We start from the raw sequence: 19,263 nt of genomic DNA on the forward strand, positions 1-19,263 counted from the left end.
GTTGCCAGAGAATTGAATGTTAATTTCTCTACCATAAGACRCCTCCAAAGTTGTTTAAGAGAATTTGGCAGCACGTCCAACCGGCCTCAAAACAGCAGACGTGTAACCACACCAGCCCAGGACATCCACATCCAGCTTCTTCACTTACGGCATCGTCTGAGACCAGCCACCCGGACAGCTGATGAAACTGTGGGTTTGCACAACCGAATAATTGTTGCACCAACTGTCAGAAACCGTCTCAGGGAGGCTATCTGCGTGCTCGTTGTCCTCACCAGGGTCTTGACCTGACTGCAGTATGGCGTCGTAACCGACTTCAGTGGGCAAATGCTCACCTTCAATGGCCACTGGCACGTTGGAGGAGTGCGCTCTTCACGGATGAATCCCAGTTTCAACTGTACCGGCAGATAACGTGTATGGTGTTGTGTGGGCGAGTGGTTTGCAGATGTCAACGTTGTGAACAGAGTGCCCCATGGTGATGGTGGGGTTATGGTATGGGTAGGCATAAGTTATGAAAAACGAACACAATTACATTTTATTGATGGTAACTTGAATACACAGAGATACCGTGACGTGATCCTGAGGCCCATTGTCCTGCCATTCATTCGCCACCATCACCTCATGTTTCAGCATGATAGTACATGTCCCCATGTTGCAAGGATCTGTACACAATTCATGGAAGATAAAAATKTACAAGTTCTTCCATGGCCATGTTACCCATTGAGCATGTTGGGGATGCTGTGGATTGTGTACGACAGCGTGAACTAGTTCCCGCCAATATCCAGTAACTTTTCACAGCCATTGAACAGGAGTGGGACAACATTACAAAGGCCACAATCAACAACCTGATCAACTCTATGTGAAGGAGATGTGTTGCGCTGCATGAGGCAAATGGTGGTCACACCAGATACAGACTGGTTTTGAGCCACACCCCTACTTTTTTTTTAAGGTATCTGTGACCAACAGATGCATATCTGTATTCTCAGTCGTGAAATCCATAGATTAGGGTCTGAATTTATTTAAATTGACTGATTTCCTTTAACTCAGTAAAATTGTGGTATGTTGCGTTTATATTTTTGTTCAGGGTAAATAAAAGGTATCCTAAAACCTCTCTCKCACTCGCTCTCTCCCCCAGCTAAATGTCTTCTGTGGTATTTTCGAGGAGGTATTCAAGGTGTCTGGGAATCAAATTAGCACCACCATGATAATGACATGCAGCACAATGCTCAACCTGTCACAAACACACCACCCTGTCACACAGTGTCTGTATCAAAAGGCACTGTACCTTCTGGTAGGAGACTTAGCAGTTCCAAGTAAGGTGACGTTTGATACTACTGTCCTCCCCTACGGTCATTGGGGGGAGGTAGGCAGGTAGCCTAGTGGTTAAAGCGTTGGACTAGTAACCAAAAGGTTGCAAGATCAAATAACCGAGCTGACAAGGTACAAATCTGTCGTTCTGCCCCTGAACAAGGCAGGTAACTGTTCCTAGTCCGTCATTGAAAATAAGAATTTGCTCTAAACTGACTTGGCCAAGTTAAATAAAGGTACAAAAAAAAATTACAATTTAAGCATGAAGAGTGCATGGCAGCTAAATGCCTTTTTGTGAGTTTGTGGTCTTTGAAACAGTATGTCCTCCGAACTGAGAGAAAGAGAGACAGAGATAGAAATAGCCTAAGAGGGAGGGATGGGAGAGAAAGAAAGGATAAAGAGCAGAGAGAAGAGCAGAGAGAAGAGCGAGAGGCGGTCCTCTCAACCTGGTAAAGAGGAGAGTACTGAGGGCTCCCGAGCCAATTAAAAAACAATTCGCTCGTTCATTTCTCTGCCCGCCAGCCCTGTACCCTGATGGAATGCACTTTTGAGCCCCATTTCCTCTGACGTTACCCTCCTGCACCAGGGGCCTGGCTAGCTCTCCTCACAGCTCAATTATCTCCCACCTGACACCTCTCCTCAGGCTGAAGGTCTCAGAGGCATGGCTGTAGTAGAAAGTCATGCTGCCTTATGAACAACCTGTCTGTCGGTCTTTCTTTGTTTTGTAAAAGAATGTAGGGAGGAAGAAATCCATATTCGACACACACACCACAACATAATTGTTTGACTACCTCACACAATAGTTTTCCTCTCTTCCTTGAACTGTTCCATGGAAGTGAAGTGGAGGTCAACAACGTCTCTCTCTCTGTCTGACAAACTCTCCTCAAGTGAGTCCTTTGAACGAGGATCACAGTAGAGATATAGATGACCCTAAATCGTTGTTTTGTCTGTCAGCGTTTCTTTTACGCTCCAACCCCTCGTGGTGGAGTGGGTCGAGCAGGGTGAGGTTCAAGAGCCTGCAGTGCACAGCAGCTTATCCTGAGGACCATGAGTGTTGGCACGTGTGTGTGTGTGTGTGTGTGTGTGTGTGGTGTGTGGTGTGTGTGTGTGTGTGTGTGTGTGTGTGTGTGTGTGTGTGTGTGGTTTTGTGCGCATCAGGCAGAGTGGCAGTTTATAAAGGCCTGGGTCAGTGGCGTCTCAAATCAATTGTGTCCCTCTATGCGCAAAGCGGTGCCTTGATACGTATACCTCTGAGAAGAGCTCTTGAAGGGGAGACCCTTTAAATAAGCTCAGCGGCAGGGGAAGGCAATGTTTTACATTTCTCGCTTTGAGTATTGACGTTACTGAAACAGGGAAGTATGTGTGTGTGTGTGTGTGTCTTTTATTGATAATTTCAAAGTTCTAGGGATCACTCACCAGTGTATAGGACATTTTTGAGACAGAGGAGAGGCGTATCCAATCGGGTACCTTTGCTGAAGTCTTTGGGGTCGAGGGAGAGGCCTTGTATCAGGCCAGGGTCTCCAGCAGCAGCTTGTAGCAGGCCCTCCAGCCAGGCTCTGGGATGGTGGGGGCCACACACTGCATGGCTGCTACCCGCTTGAAGAAGGCTGATTTACGGTGGAAACCAATCAGGTGGTAGAGCTCAGAGAGGATGCTGTAACGCTGGATCTTCTCTTCCTCTGACAGCTGAGAAGACAGGAGAGAACATTGGTTGGTTGGTTGATTCTAGTAGATAATTTAAAAACTATTTAAACCACACACTGCATGTAAAATGTATGCACAGACTTACAGTCATGCGTTCATAGATTTTACATACGGGTTGTCCCAGATCTGTTATAGAACTCAAATTGAACTTTTACAGAGAAATAAGTTGTATAACTTTGTGTTATCGTCGAGGATTTATAATGAACAACAATATAAACGCAACATGTAAAGTGTTGGTCCCATGTTTCATGAGCTGAAATAAAAGATCCCAGAAATGTTCCATACTCACAAAAAGCCTTGTGCTGGTGACCTTGTGCTGGGGACACTAAAAGGCCACTAAAATGTGTCGTTTTGTCACACAACACAATGCCAGAAGTTTTGAGGGAGCGTGCAATCGTCAGGAATGTCCACCAGAACTGTTGCCAGAGAATTCAATGTTTATTTCTCTACCACCTCCAGTGTCGTTTTAGAGAATTTGACAGTACGTCCAACCGGCCTCACAACCGCAGACCACGTGTAACCACACCAGCCCAGGACCTCCACATCAGTCTTCTTCACCTGCGAGATCGTCCGAGACCAGTCACCCAGACAGTTGATGAAACTAAGCAGTATTTCTGTCTGTAATAAAGCTCTTTTGTGGGTAAAAACGTATTCTGATTGGCTGGGCCTGGCTCCCAAGTGGGTGGGCCTATGCCCTCCCGAGGCCACCCATGGCTGCACCCCGGCCCAGTCATGCAAAATGTATTTCAATTGACTGATTTCCTAATATGAACTGTAACTTAGTAACATTTTTAAATTGTTGCATATTTTTGTTACATTTAGCATCTGCTAAATGGTATATAATATTATTATTATAAAATCCTTAACGATAACACAAAAAAGTTGTACAACTTATTTCCAAATAAATCTCTGAAAAAAAGTTACATTTGATTTATAAAACAAATCTATGGAAAGGATATGAGAACGATCAGTCACTGCACACTGGCAGAACTGGCCGGGGCTCAAGTGAGATTTCCCTCCTACAGAGACACCTACAGAGCAGATCCTGAATTGAGCAGGGTTTCAGTTCCTTGCAGGATGGCCTCAGGTACCTGTCAGAAGAGCTGTATTATGGGACCCGGCTGTTGGCAGGCAGATCCCCTGGAGATCATCACACAGGAGAGCAGCAGAGACCGGTGCCTGACTACAGGACCTGGAGCCAGAGCATGAAGCCTAGGTGTTAACAGTCTCTGTGGGACCTCTGTGGTTAACAGTCTCTGTGGGACCTGGGTGTTGGCAGGCAGTCCCTCTGGTATCCCATAGGGCCAGGAGTCTTTCCTGACTATGATCTGACTAGGTAAAAYTCTGGGCCCTGGTTATAGACTACAACTAGGGACCAGAGTTAGTCCTGAATACGAGATCTAAGCATGGGACTTGACAAGGCAAAACTCTGGTCCCTAACTAGCAGAATGTGTGCGCGAGACCAGGATGATGGTTCACCCACAGAGAGGTACATCTACATGTCAGGTGAGGTCTTACCTGTCCCAGGTTGATGTAGACAGCATTCTGGAGGAACTCTGAGGCCTCCATGGCCCTCTTCTGAATGGCTAGCACCCTGACTGCCTTCACACACGCCTCCAACTCTATCACGCCTGCATTCTTATACTGGGGGAGGGATGGAAGGAGAGGGAGAGACAGGGATAAAGAGAGAGAACGCAAGAGGGCAATAAGAACAGACAAAGCCCAGGCTCAGCATAAGGAAAACTTAAGAAACCAATGAGGACTACATTGACTTTTCCCACCCGGCATAATTATCTGAACTGATGTATTCCATCATGTCTCTTTCTCTCTGTGCTCCAGACATCTTTATCAGATTACTGATTCTAGTTCATGTGGTGATACGGCTCCACGGTCGTTCATTATTACTTTGTGCCACATGGTTCTTTCAGGGGAGTGCCGGGTTCTCCCCGAGTAGCAGTTCTAATGAAGTAGAAACCTGAGTGGAGGTACAACAGTGCTCTCTCACACATTCACACACGATCCCCCACCCACTCCTATCCCCATTGCCTCCTTATTAAACTGCAATTCATATTTCAATGGCCCTGTCGTGTTGAGATAATGTAATTTAATTTTGAGTGAACTAGTTACAGGTATAAGGGCCAAGGGAGGTCAGAGCAAGAAGCCAATTATAATAGTGGAGATAAAGACTTTCAGAAGGCCTACTGGGATATTATTTTGTAGTAATTCATTTTACCCTTATTTTACCAGGTAAGTTGACTGAGAACATATTCTCATTTACCGCAACAACTTGGGGAATAGTTACAGGGTAGAGGAGGGGGGATGAATGAGCCAATTGTAAACTGGGGATGATTAGGTGACCGTGATGGTATGAGGGACAGATTGGGAATTTAGCCAGGACGCCGGAGTTAACACCCCTACTCTTACGATAAATGTCATGGGATCTTTAGTGACCACAGAGTCAGGACACCCTTTTAACATCCCATCTGAAAGATGGCAACTAACACAGGGCAATGTCCCCAATCACTGCCCTGGCGCAAAGGGGATGAGAAAATATTTGACTAGAGGAAAGAGTGCCTCCTCCAACACCACTTCCAGCAGCATCTGGTCTCCCATCCAGGGACCAACCCTGCTTAGCTTCAGAGGCAAGCCAGCAGTGGGAGGTGGTATACTGCTGGGATGTTACACCTCTGTGTTTTTACCCCAAAGCTTTAAGGTTTGTTTGTTTTTGTTAACGCATACCTGTGCTATACCAGTAAGTATAGTTATCAATAGATCAACAATGCAATTAACTAATGTCTTTTATTTGTTTAATTGCAACTGATGGAGTTATAGGGCATTTGAGATGACCCCACACTTCCATTTGGCTATTAGTAACAGACACTGACGTCATTCTAGCTAAGCCTTCCACCGTTGACTCTCTGAGTGCACTCAGACGGTTTCTCCTGTAGTCAGCATGTAGTAGTTTGTTTACCGTGTGAACACAGCCTCTCTCTGCCGCATCAGACGCCCAACCATCACTGATACCTAGYGCGCTACTGTCCCCTGGTGGAGATGTTGAGAACTGCAAACTGGATAGTGGATAATGGATCAGTCTGCAAAGAGCAAACACTGAACCTTGWTGAAACATTGTATGTAATAAAGTACGTAGGAGCATTCAGAGTGTGGGTATCTGTTTCTTTCCTGTGATGTATACTTTTTGTACCCTGCACCTGAAAAATAACTAGATGTACATACAGTGCTTTTGAATTATTCTTGTTCCAATACCTTGCCATWGCAGGAAATGGAACAAAGTAGACAGGAGCATTCAATAATGTGAATATATATTTGTTGTATTTTCCAATACCTTGCCATAGTAGGAGATGGCCTCCTTGTATTTCTCTATGATGTCCTCAGGGCCCAGGCAGTTCTTGGCCCGACCAATCTCACTGCTGGTGTCTGCACTGATCCCATTGGCTGTGAGGGCACCTGGAGGGACGGGGGAGAGAGAGCGCGAGAGAGAGGGCACGAGAGACAAGGGAAAATGGGGAGAGAAAGAGGAAAAATGACATTAATGACCGTGATGATTGTCAATGCTCAGACCCATCCACCACTTGGTTCTTCACATCCATGCATATCAGTGGAGGCTGCTGAGGGGAGGCCGGAACGGAGCAAATGGAATGGCATCAAACAGCTGGAAACCACGTGTTTGACGTATTTGATACCATTCCACTGATTACACTCCGGCCATTACCACGAGCTCGTCCTCCCCAATTAAGGTGCCACCAACCTCCTGCGATGCATATGGCCAAARTCACAACAATCAACAATGACATACTCACTGGTAAACTGTGTATAGCTTATCTGAGCATACACATTTAATGCAGCCTTGACAGGAGCTTCAGACACTGAGATGAAGACAACACTCCATGATTGCCATGCATTGTACACAACAATCTATCTCTAAATAAAAAGGCCTTTGAGGGTCACTGTGCATTGTTATGTGATCAAAATGACGCTGATTGTATCATGTGCTCAGTAGTTTGGAATGGTTCAATTGAAATGGTTCAAAAATGAATATGTGCAAGGAGAATCTCTCTCCTCTACCTATCTGATTTGAATACAAATGTAGTATTGATAGAACATTGCCTAGCAACAGCTCTAGCTGGCTCCGTAGCAACGGCGTCGCGGCTATGTCACTATGACACAGCATTACATGTGAATCATAAGACTAGACTGGGAACACATACAGGTACTAGAAATGTATGCACTCACTGTACTGTAAGCTGTTTTGGATAAAAGCTTCCGCTAAGTACTCCTCTGTAGCTCAGTTGGTAGAGCGACACGCTTGCAACGCCAGGAGAGTGGGTTCAATTCCCAGGACCACCCAATCGTAAAACATGTATGCATGCATGACTAAGCTGCTTTGGATAAAAGCGTCTGCTATAGGGCATATATTWTATTTTTTATACAGTAAGTGTTAGACAACTTGTTACAGTCGGATCTACACACTTTACACAGAGCCCTTGAGTTGAATGGTTTAGTAAAACCGACAATAGTTCCTAAAAAGGAAACAGTATTTCTTACTGACAGGTTGGCCGAAATGTCTAACACTGAACACTTCTAGATTTGAACTTGAGGCTACAGGAAAAGCACTCAAACTCGCCAGCAGCATACCACCCTGCATCCCACTGCTGGCTTGCTTCTAAAGCTAAGCAGTGTTGGTCCTGGATGGGAGACCAGACGCTACTKGAAATGGTGTTGGAGGGCCAGAATATCCCAATCCCCAGGGCAGTGATTGGGGACATTGCTCTGTGTAGGGTGCCCTGTGTAGGGTGCCGTCTTCGACGGGACGTTAAACGTGTGTCCTGACTCTCTGTGGTCACTAAAAGAGCCCATGGCACTTATCGTAAGAGTAGGGGTGTTAACCCCGGTGTCCTGGCTAAATCACCAATCTGGCCTTCATACCATCATGGCCACCTAATTATCCCCAGTTTACAACTGGCTCATTCATTCCCTCTCCTCTCCCCTGTAACTATTCCCCAGGTCAATGATGTAAATGAGAATGTGTTCTCAGTCAATTTACCTGGTAAAATAAGGGTTCAATAAAATAAAATAAAAATAGTTTGGATGCCTCAATCAGCAGTGTTGGGATTTCAATAGCAACATCGCCACCTCCTGGTGCATGTCTGCATTTCTTTGAAATAATAGACCAATCGAAATTACTCAATCACTTCCTTTTGAATTCTAATAGGTTGTGGTTCTTCTTCTACATAGTGTTGGATATAATGTCCTTGAACATTATTTTAAAATGGTTACTATTCATTGATTAGAAGAAGAGGTCAATGGCGTGATCAAACGTGAACAACATCTAAAGCTGACAAGAATAACAGGAATACAATACCTGCCTTAAGAGGGGAAAAAAACATCCGTTTTGATTTACCAGTGGTGKAAACAATCAAAGTTGGAATCAGATGTAGTGCAATGGGTTGTTAACCTGGTCCCAGATCTGTTTGTATTGTCTGGCCTTAGGCGGTGAGACACCACTAACAGATCTGAGAACAAGCTAGGGAGGTTGTCGTCACAAAAAGCATGGGACGCTGCATGAAAGCAAACACAGACAGACAGCAGGAAAACACACAGGTGAGATGTCTAGGTAGAAGTAGAGCTATGCARCGCTGGCTGGTTAGTGTCATACCATACCTGGGTCAATGAGTACCTCCTGTGCCCCTACGGTAACAGACAGACACACAGAGAGAGAATGAAGGTTCACACAGTGCAGTTAGTTATTGAAAGCAATGTTAGTCCCCAAACAAGCCACTTTTCAGCCGGTTCCTTGAGACTTTCCCATCCATCCCTGCGCTATAGTAGGCTAATGCTAATACTTGTAAAAGCAAAATATGTGTTGTTATTTAGGGGTTAAAGTAAGTGACTAGTTAATCATATTAAGTAAAGATATGGGTGAATGGAAATATGATAGTAAATAAGGTTCAGAACAAATGGGTTAGGATGTGGGGGCCACCGGATTTCTCAGGTAATGTTGTCCAGGGCACAGAACAGAAGCAGCTGGGCTGAGAAAAGCTTAGCAAAGCTTGGGTTGCCATAGTAGCTGCAGTTGCTTGGGCCACACAGATTTCTTCCTTCCAACGGTCATAGAATCACAGCTCATTCAGAATCCTCCGGACATCTTCCACAACACAACTTTTTGTTTTAATTAATGAGACCCCCCCCCCCCCCCCACCAGATTAAAAACACATTGCATGCCACCACAACAACACAATCCATCCTCCAGAACCACATTAAAACTGTACATCCAACCCCCCCTCTCCAACCGTACAGACAGCCCACTGAGCCCCCACACCTCCTGAAACATCTCCACACTCTTCATTTTATTAAAACATTCTAACCTAAGGCACGCAGTTACCTTCCCTTTCAATAATAACACCGGGTCTGTCCCCCCCGCCCCGGACCCGGTTCCTCCTTGGCTTGGCCAAACAAAAGGTTCAACAAAACACATTTTACCCTTTCACTGCTTGTATACCTCAGGCCCCATCACAAACATCCCCACAGAGAAGACCACCCCCAACCTCACACACAGTGAGAGCGAGGAGTGCTGCTTACCTGGCCGATGTCTCTTCCCTGCGTCGGCTGCCTGTCCCTGGCCCTGTGCCAGGCTGGGTTTGCGTCCGACAGCCTTCCCTGCTGTTCCTCCAGGGTAGTGGAAGATAACAGAGGCTGAACACAGGCCCTCTAACGCAGCTGGAGAACCAAGACATAATGAAACAGAGTATCATATGTTTTTCTAAAGGGCATTCTGTATGTACGGCAAGGGTGGCGAACCGTCCTCCTGGAGAACTACTGGGCTTGGCAGGTTTTTGCTACTACCCTGTTGTAGCACACCTGACTCAGATCCTCATCTGCTTCACGGTTATGGTGAGCAGCTGATTAATAGAATCCGGTGTGTTATAGTAGGGTCGGAGCAAAAACCTGCAGGGTATCCAACCCTGCTTTATCGGATCTAAGAAAAGAGCAGGAAGAGGAGGAGCCATGTCTTACCCCCCAGCCACAGGAAGTCATTGACGGAGCGGAGCAGCTCCACAGCCATGTGATAGTGGACCAGGGCATCCTGCAACATGCCTGCCTGCAAACATAGGTCCCCAACGTGCTTCCTCATACGGCCCTGGCAACGCTTCTTATAGTGCCTAAATGAGGAGGAGGAGGGAAACATCAACCAGTGTGTCAGATGTCGTAGAGATATCCATAGACAATACAACTTTGTCCACGTTACAGTGAACAATTATCCAAGTAGGGTTYACTTTTTAAGTCATTTTTACAAAAACCCTCTTTCGTTGTCTTCTCTCTCTCTCTCATTCGTAATGTTTCCCAAACAAAAGTCTTCATTTTAGCATAATGTATTTTCTTACCCAGGTACCATTGGGTGCTAGCAGAGGAGACTCGCTGTTGAATGAATCTCATCAGTTACAGGGGGTGCGTGTGGGGTGGGACAGCACAAGCAAGGGAGACAGGGTTTTGGGAGGGGAGAACCCAATAGAGAGAAATAACCAGAACCACCCTGATCCTGAAGTCTTGCACATTAAACACACAAGGATTGAAGAGGGGGCAGACATCACCACAGTTTGTAATTCTAACAAAAKAAAAAAGGGGGCCAGTTTAATACGAGTGCAAGACCTCTGTCTGTCTAACTCTTTCCTGGAGCCTGAGATACTGGGAAGGTCAAGGGTCAAACCCACTGACATTGTTTTACCTAGAGAGCATGATGCTGTGTCAATGTGGCTAAATGGGGTTTATTTCCATACTATTAGTGAATTAATGGTACAATAGCTCATACTGTTCAGAATCAGTATAATGAGTTGGGCCTAAACTTTTCAGTTGAAAAAAAGTAGGCCTGTAACCATTTGTTAGCTTAGTTTGTGAAATGAAATGATGAGCAATACATTATGTATGGTCTGCTCAGAAGAACATTGATACCATATTGAAAGTCATGCTTCAATAAGTAGGTGCAATAATAATCCTAGCGAAAGTTGAAGCATCCCTCCATGAATCACGGATATACGAGATCCATGTTAAAGTGTAGTAGCAGCAGAATATAGTAGAAGATATGAGCTCCATGTTATAGAATGTGTGAGGAATTAGAGTAGACYTTATTCACCCAGTCATGCTCGGGTCAAGTGACACAACCTTCCCAATCATCAAGTTCCTGAAAGGCTGGACAAACCTTCACAAGCACATAATAGTATAGATAGGATAGCCTCACTGTTTAAGTGAACCAGCCTTCACAAGCCTCAGTCACCGATAGTGTCATGTATTCTGCACGTCCAAACTATCAGCTCCTTCTGAACCCGTATGGTTTTATTGCATACAGAGTTGAGAGGAGTGATGAGTTTGGATCTAAGCTATGAACCCATGCACAAGAACACTGAGGTAGGGCCTGGGCAGTGCTTTAGGGCCGGGGCTTAAGCTGATGGAACTGGGATGGACTTAATCACTAAAGCAATGTGTCTAACAGCGTCTCACCTTTTCACACCCAACAATAAACTCACAGGACAGTATGAAAGAAAAAAATAAGAAAGACAAATAAAGTAACCAAGATACACAAAGAAAAAAGGAAAGAAGCAACATTTMTTTTTAACAAAAATAAACAGGGAAATAAACACGCAAGGTTGACTGTTGTCCTTAGCAACATTRATGCAATGACAACGCTATCTTGACAATGGACATCACAGAAACACTGAGGTCAGGATTTTTCCATCACCGTATAACAAACATTAGCACAACAATGTTGTTAGTGTAATTACCATCACCTTGTAACAATCATGAAACAACCATCTAACAACCATTACATGCTGAGTACACCGCGTGCGCCATCGTCCGCTAATTCACTTTGTCCTTCCACACCAGACGTGATCAGGACACGCAGGTTGAAATATCAAAATGAACTCTGAACCAACTATATTCATTTGGGGACAGGTCAAAAAGCATTTAACATTTATGGCAATTTAGCTAGCTAGCTTGCTGTTGCTAGCTAATTTGTCCTGGGATATAAACATTGGGTTATTATTTTACATGAAATGCACAAGGTCCTCTACTCCGACAATTAATCCACAGATAAAGGGGTAAACCGAGTTAGTTTCTATTAATCTCTCCTCCGTCAGGCTTCTTCTTCTTTGGACTTTATAAGGTGGTTGGCAACCAACTTTAAGGTGTATTACCACTACCAACTGGACTGGAGTGTGGACCTCCGTTCATATTTTAATCACCTACGTCGGTGTATGCTCCTAAAAACCAATGAGGAGACGAGAGAGGCGGGACTTGCAGCATGTCAAGCGTCACAAATAGAACCAAGTTCTATTTTAGCGCCTGACTACACAGATGCTTGCGAGCAGTGTGGGTTCAATGATTGAATAACATGTATGTGTACATTTATTTTGCCACGCTCGCGAGCAGTGTGGTCAGCATGTTAGGCTACACTTGGCAAATATAGTATTCAGGCATTTTATCAATTGTAAAACTAATAGACTGTTTATACATTCTGCAGTCACAGTACAGGCACATAGAAAGTGTTTAATAACCAATTATCTTGTTGGTTCCAAATTCATTTAACAGCTGAAAGATTACATAGGCAGCAAAAAATGTGGATGATTCCAAACCTCTAAAAGCTAAATAGAGTGCAGAAGAAAAGACAACTCACCTGCTATCAGTGTCCAGCCCCACAAAGTCTTTCTTCTCAAAGGGAACACAGAGCAGTGGTATCTTATCCCCAGACTTGTCCGTGGCTCTATCCAGCCTCTTGGACTCCAGCACAATGAAGATGGACTCCACAAAGTCCTCCACCCTTTTCTCCACATTGGGACAGTCATCATAGCTAGAGTAGAAGGCCACATCCGTCCTCTGCTGCTCTGCTATCTCCCCCTGCAGCCCGAACACCAGGAGCCGTGAGTCGTACAGCGTGGCTCCAAACACCTCCTTCTGGCTGTGGAAACGGTCCAATGTCTGGGGCCACTCTTTAGCCGAACCACAGGTYGTCACGGAGATGAGGCCCACCACCTAAACAGACAGGACTTTATTATTCCTGAGAGGAAATTCTTGCACAGGACAAAAAGACACGGATACTGTAGAGCAGAGATTCTCAAAACTCTCCTCTGGGACCTCCAGACGTTTAACCGTTTTGTTGTAGCTCTAAACTAACACACCTACTGTAATTCTTGTAGTCAAGTGCTTTTTGATTAGTTGAATCAGGTATGCTAACTCTGGAATAGTTCAAATACATGGAACAGCTGCGGATCCCCAAGGAGAGGTTTGCGGAAGGCTGCTGTGCAGGACACATAAAAAACTAAGCGCATTTCTGAAACCCAAAGACGGCAAAAGAATAGGAACAATAAAAGCCTCAAAGCAACAAACCTTGCGGTGTGTCTGGAAGTCTCCCCACTCGTTGTTCTCAGGAAGGTAGTGGTGGCGGTAACGGATATAGAGGTTCCGCTGGGAGTCCCGGATGGACACCTTCGTTTCAATGGCACGAAAAGACAACACACAACAAAATAGGGATCATTTGATAATCAGCATCCAACGATAAAACATTTACATAAAAAACAAATAAGGTGGCCTGGAGTTACGTATTTCAATAAATAATAACACATAGGCCTATGTGTGTCCCAAATGCCACCCTATATAGTGCACTACTTTTGACCAGAGCGGGCCCTGGAACAGGGTGTAATTTAGGACACACTTATAGCTAGTACACATGGATGCTGACCTGGGCCACAGAGGCAATGCGTTTGTAGATCCTGAAGAACTGGTCTTCAGGGACGATGCCCACAGGTTGGACCACCACCAGGACCGTCTGATGGTCCTCAGCACACTGCATGTAGTCTGGGACACTCATCTCCTTCTCATGAGCTCTGAGGAGCAGGGGGGAAACAGAAACATATTGTAGCGGCCTAATACCTAGCGACGTCGTCAACAGGTTCGGACCTCTTGGCGTAGCAGTTAAGGTATTGGCTTGACAGTTGCTGGACCCGCATTTGAGTCCAGGTCGGGGCGACCCCCTGAATTTGCTACATTGGTGTCCAAAGTGAGATTGCCATCGGAAAGGTGTGTACACATGASGGACTTGGTATAGAGAAGAGTGGGGACACGGTCTCCTGAAGGAAGGGGGTAATGCAGTGACCTTTAACCAATACCTAACGACCTCGTCAATTTTTCTGACCTCCTTGCTTAGCTGTTAAGGTGTTTGCTTGACAGTCGCTGGACCGGGGTTCGGGGCCCAGTCGGGCTACAGTATGACCTTAATTCCTCAACATCTAGCTAAATTCCCTCCACACATACCACAGTCAAGATGTGACATCACTGACAGAGCTAGTAGCACACTTGATTCAAAAGCATTCGTACCATAATCAGGTTACTGCTTGGTTGGAGCAAAAGCCTGCACCCACCCAATATCTCAACTCTCTCACTAAGGTTATTTGAGGTTACTGTTGACAAGACAGTCGTTCAAAGGAATTGCAAACTACATACATCGCTTGCGTGACGTGTTGTCCATTCTTACCAACACCGACCATAAGACAGTTTCAAGCTGGAGTATAAAGGATCTATCTAGCTAGCTAAAAACAAAGATACTAGTATACTGTGCTAGCCAACCTAGTTAGCTAACCACATAGCTAAGATACGTTTGTTTCAGTAAAAGACACAACTTCAAAAATGTCAATTAGGAAGTCCTACATGTCCTGTTTACTTTCATTCTACAGTCCCCATTTATATTCAAGAATGGGATTATTTCTGCCATCAATATTTACAGAAGAATGGCAAGTTTACCTAGCTAGCGACACWGACTGTCTCTAGTTAGCTAATGTTGGTATGATACCTGGTTGTTAAACTATCGTCAGGCTTGTTGACTCCTCAGCCACAAACAATGCAACATTTATTTATCAAAACATGCCAAGAATTGAAGTTACCTTGATATATATTGTGACAGAAACGTTTGACAGTCCAATTCTCGTTAGTAAAAACAGACAGCTTCCCGAATGAACTCTTCTTCTCTATCAGTTACATTGACAAATACTATGAATAGCGTGCATCACTGCCCTCCTATGTCCACTGCTGGTACTGTGGACTCCCATACTCATAAGTATTTTGCTGTGCAACCTGGAATTTAGATTTGGTTGCACTACTGGCAACAACAAAAAAACATTCACCTGGATATTACATTGAATGGCAAAAATATATTTCCAAAGTTGTTAAATTTGTGTTTCGTATACATTTTATTATCTCACCCATGAAAATGAAATTCAGCAACTCTTGGAGCACAGTACAACGATACAAGTGCTTATTTTATGTTAAATGTAACGCCAACGCGTTTCTGCCCTTAGAATTCGTTGCTGTTTTACAGATTGTTATTCTTACAGACTGAATAAAGGCAGGCTTTAACACATTTCAAACCCGCCACCTATTGGTCCGATTTTTGCAACTCATTTACCAATCACATCACGTGTTGTGTTGTATTCCCATTGTTATAGGTCACTGAACCCATAGAAGACCATTTTAAAATATATCAAATCCTCCTTCATTCTTCATTGTGTAAAACCCAGAGGAAGGCTAACAGCTGAAATGCATGCTTACTGTTAAAGTAATATTTAGTTTGTCTCTGTTTGAGAACTTTGAGGTGGAGTGTTTTTTCTCCAATTTATGCTTTGGCCACAAATACATATAGGGCAAGTCCAAAACATTATTTGGATACCCAAAGTTAACAGAATATAAACTTTAAAACATAGTGAGATTTTCACTGGACAGTAACTTTAAGAAAACATGATACTGAAATGTGTAATAGAGAAAACTGGGTATGTGTTATTATATTGTGTGAACTGTATCATTTAGAGTTTGTTTGATAGGGTCAGAGGTTGGAYGGGGGTTAGTAAGTTATGTAGGGCTTTATTTTATTTTATAAAAAATGCACGACTGGGTAATAGAATAACAGGTGTGGGTAGGCCTTGGCCGGCCTCACACTCCAGTAAAGTAGGTGGCAGTGTAAGCACATTATCGGTTATGATCTGCCAAACAACTGTTAAGTAGAAGAAGTAGTTGCAGCAGCCAACTCTCCCTCATCGCTGGCGCTACTCATGTTTTCCTCTCCTAGATTGGTAGTGTTAGGATTTATGTTTATGCACTATAGCCTGTTAGCATATTGTTTGAAGATGAATATTGTTTTGTTACACACACACACACACACAAACAATACAAATGTATGTGTGTAAAGACTGACCAACATAGAGTGACAGGCCATAAAAGCTGTGGTCAATCTGGAGAGGGGAGGGGTGCATATCTCTGGGACAACCAGGGAGGGTAGGGCACTGGACAATACCAAATAAGGAACTGTTTGAGTGTAGAATCGGGGGGAGACACAAGACGGATCTAATCTACGCAACGACCAGATGCGGACATCTGAGAGAAGGGGACCAGTCTGAGTACCGGCGATAGGCTGAGCAAAGTTTAAACCACGCTCAGCCTGTACTGTGATAGGCCAACAGACGCGTTGGAACTACGTCATCACGGTATAAGAACAGCTGTTTACGTACTTCCTGCCAGTTCCCTGTTTTACCCTGCGCGGGGATACAGCGAACCCGTATATACGAAAATTGCATTTGCCATTTATTGTTTGCGTTAATTAAACATAATTAAAGAAAGTTAGCAGACCTTGCTTTTTATTTATCCTGATACCGGATTTGTTACACGCAGAGCTCACAGTAGCAGACCCCGATCAGCCTGGATTTGAAGAAACTGTTAGGCCAAAAAGACGCTGCACAATCATATGTTCTTAAATACGTTTGTACAAAGTATTACAACACCATGCTTAAATGTCAGTTGCCAAATGTGGTTATTAAAGACTGCTCCGGAACTTTGTCGAGTACTAAGTATTTTTTAAACGTCCCGTTTTGGGCTGGATTTGTCGATGTAGTTCATGCATACAGAATTACTGTTTTACCATGAAACACCTAGTTTGAAAGCGACTATTTTATTAGTTCAACCAATGAGTTTCAGCTGCTCACCATTTGAGTGTCAGCAAGCAAGAGGCAGATTATGCACACGGCAGAGCAAGAGAGAGAGCAATGACATGGTGCACATACAGTATCTGCACATTTGTTGTAGAATGCTGTATAGTATATCCACACATATGAAGTAGTATGCAATTTCTGGGGACCACTTTTGGCTAGTGAGCGCTATTTTCAGAACTACTGGCTAAAAAGTATACAAAAGTACCGGAGAACCTCGAAGTTTGTTTCATATTTAGCAAGATGGTGTGAGGGACAGTTTTAACAATTCAAAGAATCATGAAAAAAATCTATAACCATAAACAAGCCCCTAGATTGTGTGTTATTTTTTCGATTCAAACAAAAATCATATTTTCCTTGCCTACCCGTTTCTCTGCACACAATCACACAATAATATAAATTCCAACAATGTATTACATTACATTACATTTATATTCTTAGTTGGATACCTGGTATTTTTATGTGAATACTTTAAAGCTAGGCTGTAAGATTTACCATTGGATATTGAACAGTATTCTTTCTGAATACCTTGATGAGTTTCGTACTAAAGACTCTTACTCAACTGTTAGTTTTTGCTGTCGATAAACAAAGACTAGGCCTACTTGAAACCAATACAAATTGAGGAAGTGCTTGTGTGTAAACAGAAATACACAGCAGTGAAATGTATTTGCTGCATGTCTTGATGAGGTCAATTCCACTCAGCTTCTAAATAAGTTGTTTTTTATTGACTTATACCTGGTTATAATACACAGAACAAAACTGTAAATGCAACATGTAAAGTCACTGGTGTAATGTACTTACAGTTGAAGTGGGAAGTTGACATACACCATTTAAACTCTGTTTTTCACAATTCCTAACATTTGATCCAAGTAAAAATTGCCTGTCTTAAGTCAGTTAGGATCACCACTTTATTTTAAGAATGTGAAATGTCAGAATAATACTAGAGACATTTATATATTTCAGCTTTAATTTCTTTCATCACATTCCCAGTGGGTCAGAAGTTTACATACACTCAATTAGTATTTGGTAGCATTTCCTTTAAATTGTTTAACTTGGGTCAAACATTTCGGGTAGCCTTCCACAAGCTTCCCACAATAAGTTGGGGAAATTTGGCCCATTCCTCCTGACAGAAATGGTTGGTAGGCTGAGGCAGGTTGGTAGGCTTTGCTCGCACATGCTTTTTCAGTTCTGCCCACAAATTTTCTATAGGATTGAGGTCAGGGCTTTGTGATGGCCACAAGCTTTAACTTCCTGACTGATGTCYTGAGATGTTGCTTCAATATATCCACATCATTTTCCTTCCTCATGACGCCATCTATTTTGTGAAGTGCACCAGTCCCACCTGCAGCAAAGCGCCCCCACAACATGATGCTGCCACCCACGTGCTTCACAGTTGGGATGGTGTTCTTCGCTTGCAAGCCTCCCCCTTTTTCCTCCAAACATAACGATGGTCATTATGGCCAAACAGTTCTATTTTTGTTTCATCAGACCAGAGGACAATTCTCCAAAAAGTATGATCTTTGTCCCAATGTGCAGTTGCAAACCGTAGTCTGGCTTCTTTTTTTATTATTATTATWAAWTTTTTATTTTATTTACCCCCTTTTCTCTCCAATTTCGTGGTATCCAATTGTTAGTAGTTACTATCTTGTCTCATCGCTACAACTCCCGTACGGGCTCGGGAGAGACGAAGGTCGAAAGCCATGCGTCCTCCGAAACACAACCCAACCAAGCCGCACTGCTTCTTAACACAGCACGCATCCAACCCGGAAGCCAGCCTCACCAATGTGTCGGAGGAAACACCGTGCACCTGGCGACCTGGTTAGCGCGCACTGCGTCCGGCCTGCCACAGGAGTCGCTAGTGCGCGATGAGACAATGATATCCCTACCGGCCAAACCCTCCCTAACCCGGAAGACGCTAGGCCAATTGTGCGTCGCCCCACGGACCTCCCAGTCGCTGCCGGCTGCGATAGAGCCTGGGCRCGAACCCAGAGTGTCTGGTGGCACAGCTAGCACTGCAATGCAGTGCCCTAGACCACTGCGCCACCCGGGAGGCCCAGTCTGGCTTTTTTATGGCGGTTATGGAGCAGTGGCTTCTTCCTTGCTGAGCGGCCTTTCAGATTATGTCGATATAGGACTCGTACTTAATTACTTAAGTATCAAAAGTATGTATAAATCACTTCAAATTCCTTATATTAAGCAAACCATTAAGCAAACCATA

At 44.0% G+C, this 19,263-nt stretch overlaps 1 protein-coding gene across 1 annotated transcript in view; it reads right to left on the reverse strand.

The window, feature by feature from the left end:
• LOC111955963 (trafficking protein particle complex subunit 9-like) overlaps nucleotides 1-15,043 on the reverse strand; it is a 211,846-nt gene extending 196,803 nt beyond the window's left edge. The window contains 11 exon segments of the mRNA XM_023976355.2: nucleotides 2,773-2,806; nucleotides 2,809-2,991; nucleotides 4,528-4,653; nucleotides 6,353-6,474; nucleotides 8,689-8,715; nucleotides 9,607-9,744; nucleotides 10,042-10,187; nucleotides 12,695-13,050; nucleotides 13,405-13,503; nucleotides 13,757-13,901; nucleotides 14,955-15,043. Coding sequence (XP_023832123.1) covers nucleotides 2,773-2,806; nucleotides 2,809-2,991; nucleotides 4,528-4,653; nucleotides 6,353-6,474; nucleotides 8,689-8,715; nucleotides 9,607-9,744; nucleotides 10,042-10,187; nucleotides 12,695-13,050; nucleotides 13,405-13,503; nucleotides 13,757-13,885 — 1,360 coding nt within the window. The 5' untranslated portion in view covers nucleotides 13,886-13,901; nucleotides 14,955-15,043.
• Nucleotides 15,044-19,263: the final 4,220 nt, after the last annotated feature.

Source organism: Salvelinus sp. IW2-2015, linkage group LG31 (genome assembly GCF_002910315.2).
Source record: "Salvelinus sp. IW2-2015 linkage group LG31, ASM291031v2, whole genome shotgun sequence".
NCBI classification, from domain to species: domain Eukaryota; kingdom Metazoa; phylum Chordata; class Actinopteri; order Salmoniformes; family Salmonidae; genus Salvelinus; species Salvelinus sp. IW2-2015.